Source organism: Carcharhinus amblyrhynchos, chromosome 5 (assembly GCF_965287045.1).
Source record: "Carcharhinus amblyrhynchos chromosome 5, sCarAmb.v2.hapA, whole genome shotgun sequence".
NCBI lineage: Eukaryota > Metazoa > Chordata > Chondrichthyes > Carcharhiniformes > Carcharhinidae > Carcharhinus > Carcharhinus amblyrhynchos.
In genome coordinates this window covers 91,489,903-91,510,259 of record NC_137328.1, presented here as the reverse complement: position 1 = coordinate 91,510,259, position 20,357 = coordinate 91,489,903, and the positions used below count along the sequence as shown (strand labels likewise).

Here is a 20,357-nt window from a genome sequence, read left to right as displayed (position 1 = left end):
GGTTAGCCAGGTAAATGCCTGAGATTATGTGGATGGGGTGTGACAAGAGCCTGGGTGAGATGCACTGTTGAAGAGTCGATGCAGACTTGATGGGCCAAATGGCCTCCTTCTGCACTGTAAGGATTCTATGATTCTATGATAGATGCTGGCAGACATGCAGAATCTTTCCAGCGTCCTCTATTCTTGTTAAAGGATGATTAGATGCATTAAAGAATGAGACCACAAAGGACAGACTTGTTAGCTTTTTTTTCCCTTCCATCAAATCTTATTCTCCCTTTGCATTATGTTCTATTTATATCGAGAATAAGTTACAGAACAAAGGAAACAAACCCACTGAAGACAGTTACTTAAACATTCTTGCATTCATGGAGTAACTTCTCCTTGCATTAAAAGCTCTAAGTGAAACAATAATAATCTTTTTATAAAGGGTTTAGCAGTTGTCATGTTTCCAGATGTTCACTTTCTTTTTGTGAAAAGACTTTAGATTGAGTTGTGTTTTCCAAGTATATTTGCACAAGCTTGGAAGGAAAGACAACAAGCTGGAGGCAATGATGATGATGTGTACTGAAGCCAGATGGTTAGTTTGTGCTCTATCATAGCAAATATATTAAGGGGCATTGTCCCATTCCTGGCTTATTAATCAGGAACGCTCCACTTGCTGACAGAAAAATGTTGCTTTAAACCCATACCCTAAGGAGTTGCATTTGCTTTTCCTTGATTACTGGTGTATCATGGAAGTCAATCAGCGTAACAGCACTCCCCCTGACTGAAGACAGAAAAAAGATGGGAAATATCTAAACATGGCACGTGCCAATTCTATGTCCAGGGAACACTACCTAACCAAATGGCTGGGGCACCCAGGGATTATTCAGAGTCAATGTCAACTTCAGGTCACTTTCCCAAATTGGATGCATTCTGATGTTGCCATTGGTCAACCCAGCAGCCCTCTGTTTTCTCACCCTTAAAACAGCCTTAAAAGGAAGTGCAAAAGGCATCCAGACAGAAAAGAAAGACATCTTCAATGAAGTAGTGGAGAGAATTGGGTGAGGATAATGAAGTTGATGTTGTATTAGGTGGACTGTTGAAAATTGCTTTACGAAATGCCATTTGACAGACCTGTTCACAACATTAAAGCCCATGAGATTAAAGGGACAGTGTAGTATGGAGACAAATTGGTAAAGGGAGCAGACAGTAGCAGTTAACAGTTCTTCTTCATGCCAGAGGGAAGTGTGTGGTTTCCTCAGCAATAGATCTATTTGATATATATGACTGACCTGGATTTGCGAATGGGGGGTATATTTTCAAAGTCTACAGATTATATAAAATTTGGAAGTGTTGTAAACAATGAGAAAGCTGTGGAAACAATGAGAGGAGACAGATAGACGGTCAAATGGACAGACACATGGCAAGTGAAATTTAATGTAGAGAAATTTGAAGTTATGCATTGTGATAGGAAGAATGAGGAGAGGTAATCAAAATTAAATGATACAGTTTTAAAGGGTGTCCAGGACTAGAGAGATTTGTGAATGTATACAACAGATCTGTGATCGCAGCAGGACAAGTACTTATGGACCTTGGCCTTATTAATAGAGGAATTATATATAAAAGCAAGGAAGTCAGGCTGAGCATTTCTAATACGCTGGTTGGACCTCAGCTAGAATAACTGTATTTAACTCTCGGCTTCATGCCTCTGAAAGGGTAGCATTGCCTTGGTGCATTTGTAACAGAATTTACTAGAGTTACATGAATAGCATTAATTAGCATATACAATATAACAGCAGGCCATTCAGCCCAACCAGGCCAGGTCAGATTTATGCATCGTTTGAGTCTCATCCCATCCTTCCTCATATGACATGGTGGCACAGTGGTTTACACTGCTACTTCACAGCGCCAGGGACCTGGGTTCAATTCCGGCTTCAGGTCACTGTCTGTGTGGAGTTTGCACATTCTCCTTGTGTCTGCGTTAGTTTCTTCTGGATGCTTCGGTTTTCTCCTCAACTCCAAAGATGTGTAGTTTAGGTGGATTGGCCATGCCTCTTAGCTGGATTAGCCATGCCCAATTCACTAAAGGACTACAAGAGTCAAGACAGGTAAGCCAGAAGGTATAGCAGGTAGAACAACAGTGAGGCTCGGGGCAGCTGGAGTGTTAGATAGGGCTGAGAGAAAGTGTATCTTGCCATCTTCACCGCTGTCCAAAACTCCTTCCCATCAATACTAATCTCCAAATCGTTGATCCCAGAGATGACTGAGTGAGGACCAATTGTGAAAGATCGTAGCAGAACAGACTCTGGTAGGATTCAGAAAGGATCAGAGATTGGGCAGATACAGTTCATGGTATAAGAACACAAAGTGATAGATTTGGAAGTAAGAATAGGGAAAGAGAAAACAAAATTAAGATGTTAGGCTGCATTTCTAGGATCTAGACTTCCCGCCCACCCCAATCTTTCCTATTATATGCTCCATGCTGGGCATTTGTAAGTATGGTTAGTTTCAATTTAAAATGAGAAAATATTTATCATTCAAAGCAAAGTGTAATTATTATGTTAACAAAGCCCACTTGGAAGATCAAGTATCAGATCAAAGCCAAGATGGGCTGCAATGTGCCTCATTTTACCAGTTTGGATCTTGTTTGTCTCTCTTGTGTGGATCATGAATTGGATTCATTTAACTTTAGTTTTTGGAGCAAGTCAGGAGATGGATTCGGGTCCACCCGGACCACTCCACACATTGGCTTTGTCACTTTAAGAGTGGAGTAAAAATTTTTTTAAAAATTACAGGTGAATTGGTTGACACTGATTTTTTTTATTTGATTTATTATTGTCTCATGTATTAACATAGAATGAAAAGTATTGTTTCTTGCGCGCTATACAGACAAAGTATATTGTACATAGAGAAGGAAACGAATGTGTGCAGAATGTAGTGTTACAGTCACAGCTAGGGCGTAGAGAAAGATCAACTTAGTGCAAGGTAAGTTCATTCAAAAGTCTGACAGCAGCAGCTGTTCTTGAGTCGGTTGGTACGAGACCTCAGACATTGTATCTTTTTCCTGAAGGAAATAAGTTGGAAGAGAGAATGTCCGGGGTGCGTGGGGTCCTTAGTTATGCTGGCTGCTTTGCTGAGGCAGTGGTAAGCGTCAGTGGATGGGAGGCTGGTTTACTGGAAGGTTCTGTTATTTTTAAACTTAGAACCAGGAGTCATGTGTCAATAGGATCCATCACTGTTAGTTCAAGATCGTGCCATTTGTACATGGGACTGGTGTTTGAGGTGCTTGTGAGATTCTTTTGGACGTTGCTGTCCACAAATTGCATCAGGATAGGGTCCAAGAAGCAGAGCTGATTGTATAATGTCAATGACCAGGTTGTGTATTCCTGTCTGACAAAGTAGTTGTAAAGTGTATCAGACCAAAACCTGAGCATTTTAAGGGCTTTATAGGGGCATTGACTGGGATTTTCTATGTCCATTGTTGGTGGGCATGATCACTGGTGAGCTTGGAGTACTTTGTGAGAAGATGTTAGTCATGTTTCCTGCCAATATAAATTCAGGACATGATTGTCCCCTCCACCATCAATGGTGAGCCGTGTTCCTGCCGTCAAATGTCAGGAACTTAATTTTAAGAAATTAGCATCTCATTAGTGTTTCTGCAGCAGCTGCCATCCTATCAGTGCTGACCTTGATGCAATGGCATGCTGGTGTGACCAACCCAGACTGAAACTATATGGATTTCCCCAAGGAGCTTTGCAACTTGAGTACAGCAAATATCCCTTCCTGATGTTCCCGAGCTTGTCTTTGGAGCTCCAACAACTGAGTTAGAACTGAGTCCAGAGGCTTGTCATGTGATTGGGCCTCAGCATGTTCCTGGCCTTCAGCAATCCTCCAAGTGCCAGTACTCTGGGATGTCCCTGCCTCCGCCTGCTGTGGATCTGACAGTCTGATGTGCTCACCAGACTGTGATTACCAAGGCTGCTCTAAAACTAGGTTCCCACCAAAGTGTGTGTCTCTGTTCTGTTTGAGGGTGTGGATGAGTGCTGTGACTGGTCTTCAGTTAATTTGTCAACCAATTTATCTTTTGCGGTGTTGTTGGGGCTTGAGTCAAGGGCTTGATTTGTGAACAGCTTCTGATGTTTCTCAGATGCTCCTATGAAAGAAAGGAGGTCAATAGTGTCTGGCAGGGGACTGCAGAACAGGAGACCTCGCTCAGTTTGACTGTCTGATAGATGTGGCAGTGCTGGATCCTTAGCAGTAATTATTGTTGGTGGAGATTCTATGGACCTAAGGGCTTTTTCTGCACTGTATATGACTCATTTGGCTGAGTGTGCCGAGCTCACCATCAGCACTGGAAGGGTTCACATCCTTGTCAGCCAGCCGAATGGCTCTCCTCTCAACGTCGATCATGACCTTCATTCCGCCACTAGTCTGAGAGCTCCCAACCTTGTCAGGAGCCAGCTTGTCCTGCATGATGCCAGGCGGAGAGAACGTAAGCAGGACGCCTGCCAGATCAGATGAGTAAAGTGCCTGGCATGTGTGGGTTATGAATGTTGCTATGCTTGTGATGATGACACAATCCGCAGAGGAGATGAAGGTGTGTGTTTGCAAATGAGTGGTGGTGTCCCTAGAGCTGGCATTGAGCGAGATCCCTGTCGAGGTGTGATGTGTTTGTGAGAGTGTGAGTTGAGAGTGATGAGAAGGGTGATGTATCCCTGGTGGAAGGGAGGAGACTGTTCATTCTCTTCCTGCACCAGGTAGCTGCCCTCTTTCCTAGGGCAGTGGTGCTCATCACTGCTGCCACCACCTCCCATTCTGAATTGGTCATCTTGGAGAGTCTCTTTGCCCAGAGTGGGGACTTAGGACTTTGCAGCAGGCCTCCACTGTATCCAGCAGGCATTCAAGAGAGGCACCACAGAATCCGGGGCAGCATGTTTCCTCCCTTTTGACGTCGTGACTTTCCAATACCATTCTATCCCTTTGAAAGTGCTAGCTCTGTGTAGAAGCAGCCTTTAAATATGGTGCCTGGATTACTGGCCTGAGGTCACAGGGCAGGGGAATGCGGGGGGCGGGGGGGGGGGGGGGGGGGTTCAGGGGGAGAGGGGGGGGGGGCAGGTGGGTGACTTAGAGGTTTTAAAACAAAATGCCATGTGATACGGTGGAAAAACCCACCGTCAACAAATCAAATGCCACTCAAGCAGAAAAGCCAAATGGCTCTTCTGAACTCATAGTAAACAGATTACTCCCACAGCCAGTGTGGTTTTCAATTCTGACTGCCCAAAGGCTGTGAGGGGGTCAGGGGGTAGGAGGTGCATGATGGAGGGAAAATAAAAGGCCTGGAAATGAGAAGAGCATTAGAGCCTATCATATTGCTCCCTGGCCCTGCTGCTGCCAGTCAACATTCATCCCCCTCCCAGATTCACCATGTAGCCAGTGATAGTAACCCTGCAGATAGCTTCATTCTTTTTCTTTGTTCTTCCATGGGATGTGGGCCTCGCTCTCAAGGCCAGCATTTATTGCCCATCGCTGATGGTTCTCTCACTAAGGACAGTCAAAAGTCAACCACGTTGCTGTGGATCAGGAGTCACCTGTAGGCCTGACCAGGATTCCATATCTCCTGTCTAAAAGTACGTTAGTGAACCAGGTGGCATTTTACAACAATCAATCATGGTCGCCATTATTGACACTAGATTTTACCTGCCCTTCATGCCATGGTCCTGCTGCAGCAAAGTCAGAGAATCTGGCAGTCAGCCAAATCTCCGCTCACTGCGGTGGGATGGGAGAATCCCACAGGTGTGAATGGTGATAAGATTCCGGACTAGCTTTATATTCCGGATGTATTCTTTGAATTTAAATTCCATCAGCTACAGTGGTCAGATTTGAACCATGCCCCTAAAGCATTTTATTGGGCTTCTGGATTTCTAGTCCAGTGAGATTAGCACTGCACCATAATCTCCCTGTTTTCTTCTTCAGCACTGGCATGCTGACTGCTGGATGGAGCACGCTGCCAAGTTTTGTCGCTGCAAGAGGCACAACTGTGCATGGCCGTCCTCTTCAGCAGCGATTGCGGAGAGATACTGACAATCCATTCAAATTTGGATAGACTCCCCAGGCGTCTCACTTTAATCCAGCAGTACCAGCACAGGTGTACCATGAGAATTGAGGGACAAATTCTCATAAATTTGCACTCCAGCACTGAATTTTAAATAGCTCTTGGAAACAAGATGGATAGAAATTGTTTTTTATGAACATATTATAAAACCGAGTTCTGGATACCATGCATACTCCACAGGGATCTCTCCATTTTGTGCCCTTTCTGTGCTCCACTATGAAAACAACTGAATTAAAATGAGATTTCTACGCTTCATGCAAGAGATTTTCGATTGTACGTGTACAATGGAATAATTTTACATAAATCTGCCTACTGGTACGGAGAAAAAAACACATTCTGAAATATTCTTTTAAGTAAGGAATGATTAATAGGGGGAAAAAAATCAGAATTTTGAGAATGTAATTGCTGTTAAATTAAAGTTATAATGACCTAAAGAGTTTCAGGGAATATAAATCAATATATCTTACTACCATTGTTTAATCAGCAATTTAGAAAAATGTTTTATAAATTCCTTTATTTGTATTGAATGGTTAATTTCTGAGGGCATAGATTGGAGCTCTATATAAAATATACTGGAGCTATAAATCTCCATTACACTAAATTACTTAATATTGAACAGCAGATTGAGTAGAGGTGTACCTAGGAGGCTGTGGATCTAAATAATCAAGCACTGTCTGCTTGAAAAACAATTGGCCTTTTTCCTATCAGGCAACTTGAAATATTTCAACTCTCATCGTGAAAAAAGCAAAACACAAGCAACAATATTCTCATCCCATTGATGTCTGGAGTATGCAAAAAAAAGCTGATAGAATAAAGCTGAGAAAGGCTTCGGGCGCCATCTTACTGGCTGTTCATGCCACACTCCCACTGCAGCGAGGTCGGAGAATTTGGTGCCCAGCCAAACGTCCATTCGCTGCAGCGGGATGGGAAAATCCCGCCAGCATGAACAGTGGTAACGTTCCAGCCTTTGTGCTGTGGCTATGCAGAAGGAACTAACTTAGGAAAGAAGGGCAAGTTTCTACAATGAACATTCATCTTATATCTTAATATCGTAGCTAAAATATAGGATAAAAATGCTATGTCATTAACTACTTGTAAAAATGCAACAGCCTGCTATCCGTTGGTGGCGATTTCATAAATAACATTAATACGGCCTTGTCACGGTCAAGAGACCAGTTCTGATTTTACAGGAATGACAACATTGATGCACATCACATTGTAATGCTGTGATGATATGGTACTGGCACAAATGGATAAATTGATTCCACTTCATACTATGAGATTTCAAAGATTATTCTTTATTCAAGTGATTTGGCCATCATCGATTGCTGAGAGTCTGTTTAACTGTGTAAATCGGGGAGGTAAAGGTATGGCTAGACTTGACAAAACAGTGGTTATGCTTTTGTGAGTATTGTTCCCAGCTTTCAATACTTTACTTCACTAAGGATATTGAGTTGAGTGCCCAGAAGTGGTTTACGCTGATGGCATTAGAATTTTGTTATAAAAAACAAGAAAAATTAGATCAACAGGCAGACGGAAGGTAGGAAGAAAAGACTTGGACTCCTTCAGCACTGCACTGAAGTGTCGAATGATGTTATGCACTCAAATCTCCGGAATGAGGCTAAAGTCCACAATGGTTTGACTGAGAATCGAGGGTGCTAACGCTGAGTATCTGATTGGCATATTCATATTATGTTTGCTTTGGAGAGAATAAATAAAATAAAACTTTCACTGGCTAGTGAATCAATGGGACAGTTCTGATCTATCAGTTGTCCTGATCTACCAGAGCACCTCTCCCGGATATACAAATCACTGGAGTGATTTTCAGGTGGATATGGAAACAAATACTTGCGACTGTCATCCAGAACAAACGGTTTTGCTCGTGTTACAGCCCTTGGTCACCCCATAGTTAAAAGCGGGTATTTTCCCCAATGAAATCACTGAGGAGCGACTTCACCATTTAAATTAGCCCTCTGCTCTGCAGAAGACGGCCTACCCAAGACTGATTGCAAGTAAGTTATGATGGTGGGAGGCACAAAATCTCCCCTCACCCAATCGTAAGTCTCCCAATCACTGTCTCAATGGGAAACTGGCTTAAAATACCATCTGCTAACTTATATGATCTCCACATAGATGTTGCTTTATTTGCTGACAGTTTCCAACATCTTCTGTTGTATTTTGCTTCTCATTGGCATCGTGATATCCTTGGAATAATGTGAACCATACCTACTGTGGCAAATCTGTGAAGTGAGGCAGTTAGTGGACCTTCAAATTGAATGGGGACACTTTGAATGTCACGACACAACCGTTATTCATTAAAATGATATTCCAGGTTTCTTTTGTTTAGTGAGACATAGAGAATTAAGAAATAAACATCTCCAACAATTGTGCATTAAAGTAACAATGACAATTTATCAAGAAAAAAGTGGTTAGCCATTACCGTATAGCATATATGGTCGTGTTCGTATTCATTACATTGCGTAACTTTCTACTTGTACCAGTACAACACCCTCTTAAATTAGCTATAGACCTCATCTAAAGAACATATGTTATTGAAGTAGAACTCACTGTGCTGACAATGAATTCCACTGAATCCATCGGGACACCTGCAGATGTATCCGATAAATGTGTCACCTCGGTAAGTGTCACTCACTTCACAAATCCCGCCATTATGACATGGGTTGGGTTGACAAGCTCCTGTATATCAAAAAGAATAAAGCAGAATATCAGTTATGAAGGACACTTTTTCTGACAGACTTGCTGAAAGGCACATGTTTAATTTAACTACATAAAACCTGTTAGGACAAGATGGTGAAGGGAATGATTCTGTTTCATGGCGCACAAGCATTGATTTCTGTACAAACCAGCACTGCATGCGGCCTTTAAAGGAAAGCTTGAAAGCACAGCTAGGTTCTGTTCCAAGTCGTAGTCCTTGATTAAAGAGCGTAAGTGTGAATGTTTGGTTACGGCAGGTTCAGACTCATCTGAGGTGATTCACAACAGGATGAAGATGTTAATAAAGTAACAAGAGTAATCATGCCTGTAGATTCATGAGTTAGTATTCATCACAGCTTTGAGGAAGCTGAGAGTGGAGGGGTGGGGTGAATGGAAAACAGTGAAAAGCCGGAAAGGGGGGAAAGCATGAAAGCGTACATTAAACAAAGCATGCGGGTACCACACGCAGATGGAAAAGCATCAACAATATCATCTATTTTTATTCTCAAGATATGTTCATTTGAATCACTGAAAATTCTTATTCGTCTGTATTTTTCAGTGAGACGTGGAGCAACAGCGTTCATCACGGACTCCTAAGAAAGCAACCACAAAAATCAACCAATCTCTGCAGTGTGGAGACCTTTTCCAATGTCAGGTTAAATTTGATGCCAAATCAAGGGGCTCTCCAGGTGTCCAGCAGCAATGATGTCTGCAAGCCAGGTAAGCAACCAATCACGTCTCACAGACAGCAAACCACAAAGTTAAAAGCGCTGATTATTCTTTATTTTTATTTTAAACTTTCAGAAAAGAAAATAAATTATTAAAATAAATGCTAAAATATGAACAAACTACAAAATATTCTTTAAAATGTGTGGGTTTTTTGGCATTGTAAAGACATTTGATATTTCACAAATATCAAATTAGCTTTCCAAGGCCTATTAGATTGTTTGGCAGACGTTATGACTTCAGTGTACTGATAAAAACCCAGATACACCTCATTCCACAAGGTGTCAGTTTTACTGATTGCTTAGACTCAGGGATTGCACTACGTGGAGTAGAAGAGGGAGGACCTCAGCATTGCAGTCTTTGGAGGAGTGCAGAATGTCTACATCAATGGGGATGAAGTAGAAATGTTTGAGACCTTCAAATATTTATGTGTCCAGATCACCAACAACCTGTCCTGGTCCCCCATGCTGATATTATAGATAAGAAAGCCCACAAACACCTCTACTTTCTCAGACAACTAAGGAAATTTGGCATGTCCACTACGATTCTCACTAACTTTTACAAATGCATCATAGAAAACATTCTTTCTGGTTATATCACAGCTCAGTATGGCTCCTGCTTTTCCCAAGATCGCAAGAAACTACAAAGGTCACAAATGTAGCCCAGTCCATCACACAAACTAGCACCCCCCTCCATTGACTCTGTCTACACTTCCCACTGCCTCGGTAAAGCAGCCAGCATAATTAAGGACACAATGCACCCTGGGCATTCCATGATCCACTTTCTTCCACTGGAAAAAAGATACAAAAGTCTGAGGTCACGTACTAACCGATTTAAGAACAGCTTAAATCTGCTTAAAAAGCCATCAGACTTTTGAACGAATCTACCTCGCATTCAGTTCGTCTTTGCCCACACTCCAGCTATGACTGCAAGACTACATTCTGCACTCTCTCCTTTCCTTCTTTATGAATGGTATGCTTTGTCGGTATAGCATGCAAGAAACAATACTTTTCATTGTATACTAATACATGTGACAATAATAAATCAAATCAGATCAAATCAAAAAAATCAAAAAGAATCATATGCAGTAACTTTAGGATCCCAACCTTATTCCGTGCGTGTGCAAACTCCAGAAGTTGCCATCCAATGATGGTAAACAGTGATTATTACCACTGCAGCATCTGGATTTGATTTAGCAGCAGATTTTTTTTAACTTATAAACTACATTAGTTGCCGGAGGACAATGGACTGTTTAAATTGGACAATGTCGTCATGCAGTGATGACTGCCTTTAAATGTGGCATTCTTTCACAGTTAAGCTACTGAAACAGACCCTGGTCCTGTTCTCATCTAACCTCTGCAGGATAGTCACCAAACTTGGCCGAACTGCGTTTTCCCATTGCCAGGAATGCCGAGCCCAACTGTGAATCCCAAATTCACTTAAGGTCATCAGAAACACACACTAGGCACTGAACCTAGGACATCCTGTCAACATGACTCAGGCTTACAATATGCACTATTTTTGCCCAGTGAATCACTGCAGACCTCAAAAGATCTTGACTAGTACACAGAAACATTTGCGGTTTTCTTCTTCAGTGTTGTATGGAAATTACTGTGAAACACTGTGTTTGCCTCAAAGTTTCATTTCTTGCCGGGTTTCAACTCAGTTGTTAGGTTCAGATCACCAGTTATAGAAATCTCCCACCATAAATTAATATTCTTAGCGACAGATTGTTTATTTCTGCTATATGAGTTCATATATTTGTTAAAGGTCACTGGTCCTGAATTCTACAAGAATTGTTTGTACTCAGAAGTACAGAAAATGATGGAATTCTCTCCGTAGATGCTGCCAGACCTGTTGAATATTTCCATCATTTTCTGTTTTGATTTCAGATTGCCAACAGCCGCAGTATTTTTTTTATATACCTACTGGCTCTTCTAAGTTTGCAGGCTGTGGTTAAGAGTTCAATAATTCGGTGATGAATTAGGCATCTATTTATTCAGATACTGCAACTCTCAGACTAATATTACTGGCCACTTCTTATGATCCATAAGTATTTAAATAAGTCTGTTTTCATTGAATAGCTTCATTTACTCCCACCTGCAGGATCAAAAACATCCTGTGCCATAGAATCCAGGCCAAATTCATAAAGAGCAGTGCAGAGGGAATCCCAAAAGTAGGCAGTGCTAAATTTAAGTCAACAAACCTTTACATATATGACATAACTAGATCTGAAAGAAAAGCATCCAAAATACATTATTGTATAATGGGACATTTTGAAATGGTGATTTAAATGAACTTTAACAAAATCCAATTAGCAACTGAAGAAGTCTCTGGGTAGATAGTTTAATTTATTGGTATCACAAATAGACTTACATTAACATTGCAGTAAAGTTACTGTGAAAATCCCCTCATTGCCACACTCTGGCACCTGTTCAGGCATTCTGAGAGAAAATTTAGCATGGCCAATGCACCTAAGGCACATGTCATTCAGACTGTGGGAGGGAACTGGAGCACTTGGAAGAAACCCATGCCATCACAAAAAGAACGTGCAGATTCACACAGACAGTGACCCAAGCCAACAATCGAACCTGGGTCCCTGGCACTGTGAGGCAGCAATGCTAACCATTGTGTCACCATGCTGCCCACAAGGAGAAGAAATTCATCAGTGACTGTATTTTCAAGTACACCACCAGAAATAGATAAATACAAAGTAAGCCCTGCTAAAATGGTCAAATCATTAAAAAGTGCATTGAACTCCCAAGGCAATATGACCATGAAAGAACCACTTTACTAAAAAGTGTCTATATATTAATTAGTGAATCTCTTGTGGAATCATTTACAGGGTCCAAAGTAATGCGGAAATGTTTGGCTTGTATCCTTTGGGCTGGACCCAGTTATTTGCTATTTTGACCTCCAGGAGCCAAAGGAACATTGAATTACAGCCTATAGACTTCTTAAAAATAATTATAAATTATTTATTCTCACGGCAGCATACTATATTCTTTGTAAACAGGTGATGTCACAGAATTAACATTGTCCTACAAATAATATTGAACTAATTCAGTCATAAATCAGAAAGGCTATTTCTTATTTTGCAGTACAGAAGACCCTCATATTCCTGTACAGCCATGAGAACTCTTATTTTCCCCTTGGGAAAGGCATGAAGTACATACCAATAAGATATTTAATTGAACTGCAACCAAAAGGGAAACCTAGTTGTTCAGGGCTTCTGCATTTGCCATCAACATATTAAAATTTTACAACTATGAGGAACAATAGCACTACATTAAGAATTCAAAGGACAGAATAAAAAAAAAGCTGCAGACTGCAGATTTAGACACACTGAAAACAAAATAGTAGTAATTCAGTATAATTTTGTGTATGTACTGGAATGAAATGACAACTGCATTTTGAACATTTATAAATAAATTTTTATGGAAATGAACAAATTGTAAGAGTAGAACAAACATGTCTCGGCAACATCATCTGAATAAATTGGAGACATTGCAAACTCATGTAGACAAAGTCTTGTGCCCTCCTCTATAGCAAGTTTGGTAGTGGTGGGGGGGGGGCGTCATTTAATCTAACAGGAGAGTGGGGATGTCACTACCTTTCTGCCTCCATCTTGATTAATTCCATGGCAAGAAGACCCACACACAGCCTTCCCACCCACCTACAATTCAGACCCTTAAATGGACCATTAATGTCCATGTAAGGGCCCCATTCTGCTACCGCTGGTATTAAGCAGCTGGGGAACTTGACCTGAGGAAAGCACCATAAGCAAACCTTGGCACGTATGCCTGTGTGGTCCTTCTAGGATCTCTCATTCAAAGGCATTCAGCACCTGATTTTGGGACTCAGCATTGGGAAGATGGGGTGCCCAATGAGAGCCACCCTGTGCCTTTGCTGCCGACTTCCCTCTACCCCTCGCCCTGTGACCCCTACCGCATGATGCGCTTCCCACCTTCATTCACCTGTGCTTGGGTGCCTCCTTGTTCCAAGGTCTAGGGCAGGTATAGTACCAGCAGCAGCCACTTCCCTCTCAGAGGCAGTGCTGAGTATAGAAGAGCTGTTGACTAGTCAGCGGTGGGACTTCCGCCCCAGGGTCTTTTATCCCAGGGAAAAGCCTACCACTGACAAAGCCTTCATGAAAAATTATGACATGGGGTCTTGCCCAGGGTGACCATTTCCAGGCAAAAAAGTCAAGGGATACTTAGATGCTGGCCTAAATAAAAGGCTCAACATTGGAAATGGATGAAAAGCCAAATTGCAGGACAGCTGGTCACCCTGGTCTCGCCAGCTCTCTAGTCAGCAGCCAAGACCCTGTCACTGCCACAAGATTCTGCCTTATTCCAATATTATAAATTTGAAGAATTCTAATACAGCACAAAACATTTCATAAAGAAGTTTGAAAACCTTACGCAACCCTGTTAAATATATGCTCTCTAAACTTTAAATATGCATGACTTTGCAAATTTGTTTCAGCTAATGAATTCTCTTCAATTCATTAAGGTTTAGAAATTTCAATGTTTGTATACAATCAGAATCAGCCACTTTCATACACACTATCACCAGAGGACACTGCTCCAATCATTTTCACCACATTCACTGAGCGATTCCTTTCTGTCATTCCTCATCATCCACCAGAAATCTAGACATTTTAGTCAAGATCCATATTGGCTAACCTTGACCTAACTGCAGTATTTGGACATGGAACTTGTTTTAATATAACCATGTCATTGGTAATATGAACTTAGAAGAACCTGTGAATTAACAAAGAAAATCAATTGCCTATTTCAACATGCAGGCGTCACTCTCTCAGTGATTCTTGACTTGCATTAATTCCCTCCCTGATCAGATCTGCAGAAGTGTCTTCAACAATCAGATCTCAAGGGTTCAGTGCACGAAATGGAGGCGCAACATTGGTGTACTTTTATTCTGGAAGAGCATTGAGCAAATCTTGACTTATGCTGAGCCCTGTTTCTGAATTTGGAACATGTTTGATACCTCTGGATATTGTGTGACATGAGAAGGCACCACAAATACAAGTCTCATGGAAGGATGCAGGAATTTCAATGGAAATAATTAAACCTGGCAACCAGCCATGACTGGACAAATAACAGGCTGATGTAACAGCAACAAACTGCATTTATACATCGGCTTCAAGGTGGTTAAAGGTCCAAAGGTGCTTCACAGAAATATTAGCAGGCAGCAGCCATCAGGAAAGACGATCAAATGCTTGTTCTTTTTAAAGTTTGCCTTAAAGGAGGAAAGAGAGGTAGAGAGGCAGAGTGTTCAGGGAGGTCATTCCAATGCTTAGATCCTCAGCAGCTAGAGGTGCAGCCACCATTGGTGAAATAGCCAAAATCAGGTACGTTCAAGAGGCCAGATTTGGAGATATCTTGGAAGATTGTAGGGGCAGTTACTCAGATAGAGAGGGATGAGGCCACGGAATGATTTGAAAACAAGGATGAAATTTTAAAAGTGAGGTGGCGTTGCACAACTGGGAGTTAACATAGATCATTGAGAACATGGGCAACAAGTGAACAATGCAGTGGGCTGGAAGAATCGCCCCCTTTTTCTTTATCTCCATCTTAAAGGGGCAATCCCTGATTTTGAAACAGGCTCTAGGTTCTCTCTCAGGAAGAAACATTCTTTCCGCATCCACCCTGTCAAGACCTCTCATGATCTTATTTGTTTCAATCAAGTCGGGTTACTCTTCTTTACATATCTTTGTCTATTATCCACCCAATAACCCACGCAAAAATCGATGTTCCTCTGACTCTGCAATCCCCCCACTATTGGCCATTGGTCTCTATTCACCTGGGTATCGCACTGGGAATTCCCTCCCTAAACCCTCCATATTACTTTCCTTGTTTAACCCCACCTTTTCAATCAGGCCTTACAGAATGTTATATGGAATATACAGATAGAAATAAACCATTCAGCCCAACTAATCTCTGCTGGTGTTCACGCTCAATGCAATTCTTTATGGGCGGAGTGAACCGGTAAAATTCCGCCCATCAAGTTTCCTTTTGAAAGCATCTAAACTACTTACCTCAACTCTTCCCTATGTCAGCAGGTTCCTCATTCTATGTACTGAGCAAAGACTTTTCTTATTTTACTATTGGATTTAGTATTCAATCTCTTCCTATGGATTGGGATCCATTATTTTGTGATTATACCTTTTTGAAACACCTTGGCCTTGATGCATATTGAAGACGTTTATTAAATGCCACAAACCTTTACATTTTCATTAAAAGTATACAAAATATTTGCTTATTGGATGGCACGGTGGCACAGTGGCTAGCACTGCTGCTTCACAGTGCCAGGGATCCCAGGTTCAAATCTGGCCTTGGGTGACTGTGTGGAATTTGCACATTCTCCTCATCTCTGTGTGGGTTTTCTCCAGGTGCTCCAGTTTCCTCCCACAGTCCAAAGATGTTCAGGTTAGGTGGATTAGTCATGCTAAATTGCCCCTCAGTGTGAGGGGGATTAATAGGGTAAATTCATGGGTTACGGGGACAGGGTCTAGATGGGATTGTTGTTGGTACAGGCTTGATGGGCCAAATGGCCTCCTTCTGCCTTGTTGGGATTAAATGATTCTACGATAGTTGTGCAACCAGTAAGTTTTGTGTGGGAGCAATATTTAACATATGGAGCTCAAATCATAATTTTAGCCCTCCATATGCACATCACAAAATAAACCATAATTTGAACTGATCATTTGATGCATCCTATACGCACAATTCAGACATTTTTCTCAACAGCAAGCTGAATTTTCTGGAATCAAATTGTTGGTTTCTATGAAACTGTGAGCATTTCCTTGCAAAATGACAATTTGTGTTTTGCAATAACTGATATGCTTCAATTATTTAAAATATATTTACACAAACAAAACAACTCAATGTTCAAACAGCCATTTTGTAGTGTTTTGAGAAATTATACACAAAATTCCATAATTTGAATGGGGAAATACTTGTTCAAATTTAAGTCAGCTGTTAATAGTATTCTACACCTCAAGTGTTCCAATTAGTCAGAAACCTCTGAATGGCTGCCACCCAATGTTCATGAGTTAGCATTTAAATCCACACTGTTCAATCACTATCCTTGAAACTTTCAGGAAGGCAATGTATTCTTTTAAAATGTGTGTGCTGAGCTAATACAAAATCAGATCTATATCATTTATTTTTGGTAAATAGGTTACATTTTCTGTTTATTCATAATCAATGAATAGAAATCCTAGCTCAGTATTCTTCAAGGTCCCATTCCATTAGCTTCCCGATCCATCACCTGAAAGGGAGCATTCAATCCAAAGATGTGCAGGTTTGGTTCACTGGCCATGTTAAATTGATCCTAGTGTCAGGGGGATTAGCAGGGTAAATGTGTGGAGTTGCGGGAATAGGGCCTAGGTGGAATTATGGTCAGTACAGATGTGATGGGCAGAATGGCATCCTTTTGTACTGTAGGGATTCTACGACAATTATATAATTCTCTCTAGGATGCCCTGAGATGCTCTTCCATCGCTCTAACTGTCTTCTTATGGTCCAGTTCTCTCTTTCCCAACAACATTTTCATTAAGACAGCAGCTTGTATGCACGTCTGCTATTCTACTTCATCATATCGCTATACTCAGTCTAGAGTACATTACATTGAGAGAGGAAACATAAATTACCAGATGTTTTATCGTGGATGAGTTTAGAGGCCAATAATTCCCTTCTGCATTCCATTAGATTACAAATGATCTCCCTTCATTTTAAGATGTTTAGAAGTTTCACTCAACTGTTTTATGCATCTTTTATAGTTGGCTGACTAAGATTGTAGCATTGTGGATACACACTGAAATGCAGAGTGAGAAGACAGGAGCTAAATAAGAAAATAAACAGTTGAACGAACAGCAAATGGTCCTTCAAGATCCAATTCAAAAACAGTACATAACCCTTCAGCAACATGAAAGAATAAAGCCAACCTTAAACCGCCAAATGGTGGAACAGCAAAACAAACTCAATGAAAATCTGATCAAGTATAAAAAACTCAAGATAAGGAACAGAGCTTCACAAACAAAAGGAAAATCTGGAGAAGGACATTCACGTACTGCACTGATCCCTCAGGCCAGAGTTTGATCCTCTGGAAAATTATGAAGCGTAACCAAATGAATTTAATGCCACTCTGAAAGAAATGAAGAACTGGTTGGCAGAGGAGACTCACAAATGTCTTTATTCTGGGACGATACCAAGAGGTACAAGGAAGAGACTGCAGCTCCAAAGGAAACAGTTGCACATTTGAAAGGAACCTTGGAAAAACATGACAATCCCAAAGAGATATATGAAGAAATGGAAATCAAGAACATGGAATAGCAGTCAAGGGTAGAAGTTCTCCTAGCAGAGTGTCAGGTGCTTCAAAAACAATTGACAGCTCATGAGCTTAAAGGATGGCACAAAGGAACATAAGAACTAAGTAAAATACCTTAGATTAATTTGCATCAAGAGAAGCTACTTCAGCATCAAAGTTTTCAATATTTGGACATGAATCATTGATTCTGAAATTCTCATTGTATCAATGATTTCCAGCTTTGCGTGCTGTACTTGTTCTTGATATTTTTCAGGTTCTTCTGTGGCCCTGGGGCTTTTATCAATTTTCTTTCAGCTTCCCGAACTGTAGGAATAGGCCATCTGGTCCCTCGAGCCTGCACCGCCATTCAATAAGATCATGGCTGATCTTATTGGCGACTCAGCTCCACTTACTCGTCTGCTCATCATAATCCTTAATTCCTTTACTGTTCAAAAATTTACCTATCCTTGCCTTAAAAACATTCAATGAGGTAGCCTCAACTGATTCACAACCCTTTGTGTGAAGAAATTCCTCCTCAACTCAGTCCTAAATCTGCTTCCCTTTATTTTGAGGCCATGTCCCCTAGTTCTAATTTCTCCTGTCAGTGGAAACAACTTCACTGCTTCTATCTTATCTATCCCCTTCATAATCTTATATGTTTCTATAAGATCTCCCGTAATTGTTCTGAATTTCAGTGAGTATAGTCCCAGTCTACTCAGTCTCTCCTCATAAGCCAACCTTCTCAACTCCGGAATCAACCTAGTGAATCTCCTCAGTACCCCTCCAGTGATAGTACACCCTTTCTCAAATAAGGAGACCAAAACTGCACAGAGTACTCTTGGTGTGGCCTCTGGCATCTTATACAGCTGCAACATAACCTCGCTGCTTTTAAATTCCAACCTTCTAGCAATGAAGGATAAAATTCCATTTGCCTTCTTAATTACCTGCAGCACTTGCAAACCAATTTTTTGTGATTCATGCACAAGGGACACCCAGGTCCATCTGCACAGCAGCATGCTGCAATTTTTTTACAATTTAAATAACAGTCCATTTTGCTGTTATTCCTACCAAAATGGATGATCTCACGTTGACATTGTAGTCTATCTGCCAGACCCTTGCCCACTCAGTTAGACTACCTGTGTCCCTAGGCACAGAGTAATCATACTCTTCTCCTGAAAAACTGATCAGTGTAGAAGACCAACTTTCATTTACGAAAGAGGAGTTTCATATGGAAAAATGAGAATTGATGAGAGAATTGGTGTGTCACTCACAAGAAGTAGGACACTTGAAAGGGGACTTAAAATGCTTATATAATGAATTTGTACAAGCAAATTCTACAATGATCGATCTTCAATTACAACTTAAGCATTGTGGGAAATGTCTGGAATAGGAGAAGGAATTGCTGAGGAATCAGTACACTTGCTTGAATGCAGAATTAATGACCAAGACTGATGAAATTGTTGAACTCCAATCTAACCTGAACAAGATGATGGACGAGATCTGTGGAAGTGTAAATCCAGACTTTGAAAGCAGAAAAGGAGAATTCTAAAAAACATCTTGAGGATCTCATGAATGAACTGAATTTTGATTTGATTTTTTGATTTGATTTATTATTGTCACACAATGAAAATAATTGTTTCTTGCATGCTATACAAAGCATACCATTCATACAGAAGGAAAGGCAAGAGTGCAGAATTTAGCGTAAAAGCAAATTAGTGCGGATGCTGAAATCTGCATTCCTGGAAGAGAAATGGTAGTGAATTAAACAGTGGATAAAAGTAAATTACTGCGGATGCTGGAATCTTTGACAAAGGGTCATCTGGACTCGCAACGTCAGCTCTTTTCTCTCCTTACAGATGCTGCCAAGCCTGCTGAAATTTTCCAGCATTTTCTCTTTTGAGTGCAGAATGTAGTGTTACAATCATAGCTAGGGTGTAGAGAAAGATCAACTTAGTACCAGGTGGGTCCATTCAAAAGTCTGATGGCAGCAGAGAAGAAGTGCCCTTGAGTCAGTTGGTACATGACCTTAGACTTTTGTATCTTTTTCCCAAAACTGCAGTCAGTGACCAGACAAGGAATTGAACAGAAATGGATGTCTTGATGAAGTTGTCAAGCTTACACAAGAGTTCCATGGGGACAAAGACAATTCAACTTACCAAAATAATTGCCAAGCAGAGTTGCCCATTCTCATTCTCAGAGATGTCAGAAGTTGCAGCGTGACATAGATAGGATGCAAGACTGGGTAGAGAAGTGGCAGATGGACTTCAACACGGATAAATGTGTAGTGATCCATTTTGGCAGGTCCAATGGGATGAAGGAGTACAATATCAAGGGTAGGACTCTTAGCAGTGTAGAGGATCAGAAGGACCTTGGCGTCCAGGTCCACAGACTCTTAAATCAGCCTCTCAGGTAGAGGATGTAGTCAAGAAGGCGTATGGTGTACTGGCCTTCATTAATCGAGGGATTGAGTTCAGGAGTTGGGAGACAA

At 41.1% G+C, this 20,357-nt stretch overlaps 1 protein-coding gene across 5 annotated transcripts in view; it reads right to left on the bottom strand.

Annotated features, from left to right (window-relative positions):
• LOC145343177 (EGF-like repeat and discoidin I-like domain-containing protein 3) overlaps window positions 1-20,357 on the bottom strand; it is a 239,480-nt gene that overhangs the window by 121,580 nt on the left and 97,543 nt on the right. For all 5 annotated transcript variants that reach the window (XM_080189170.1, XM_080189171.1, XM_080189172.1 and 2 more), the window contains one exon: window positions 8,663-8,791. In XM_080189170.1, the coding sequence (XP_080045296.1) occupies window positions 8,663-8,791 (129 nt within the window). The remainder of the gene's footprint in view (window positions 1-8,662; window positions 8,792-20,357) is intronic.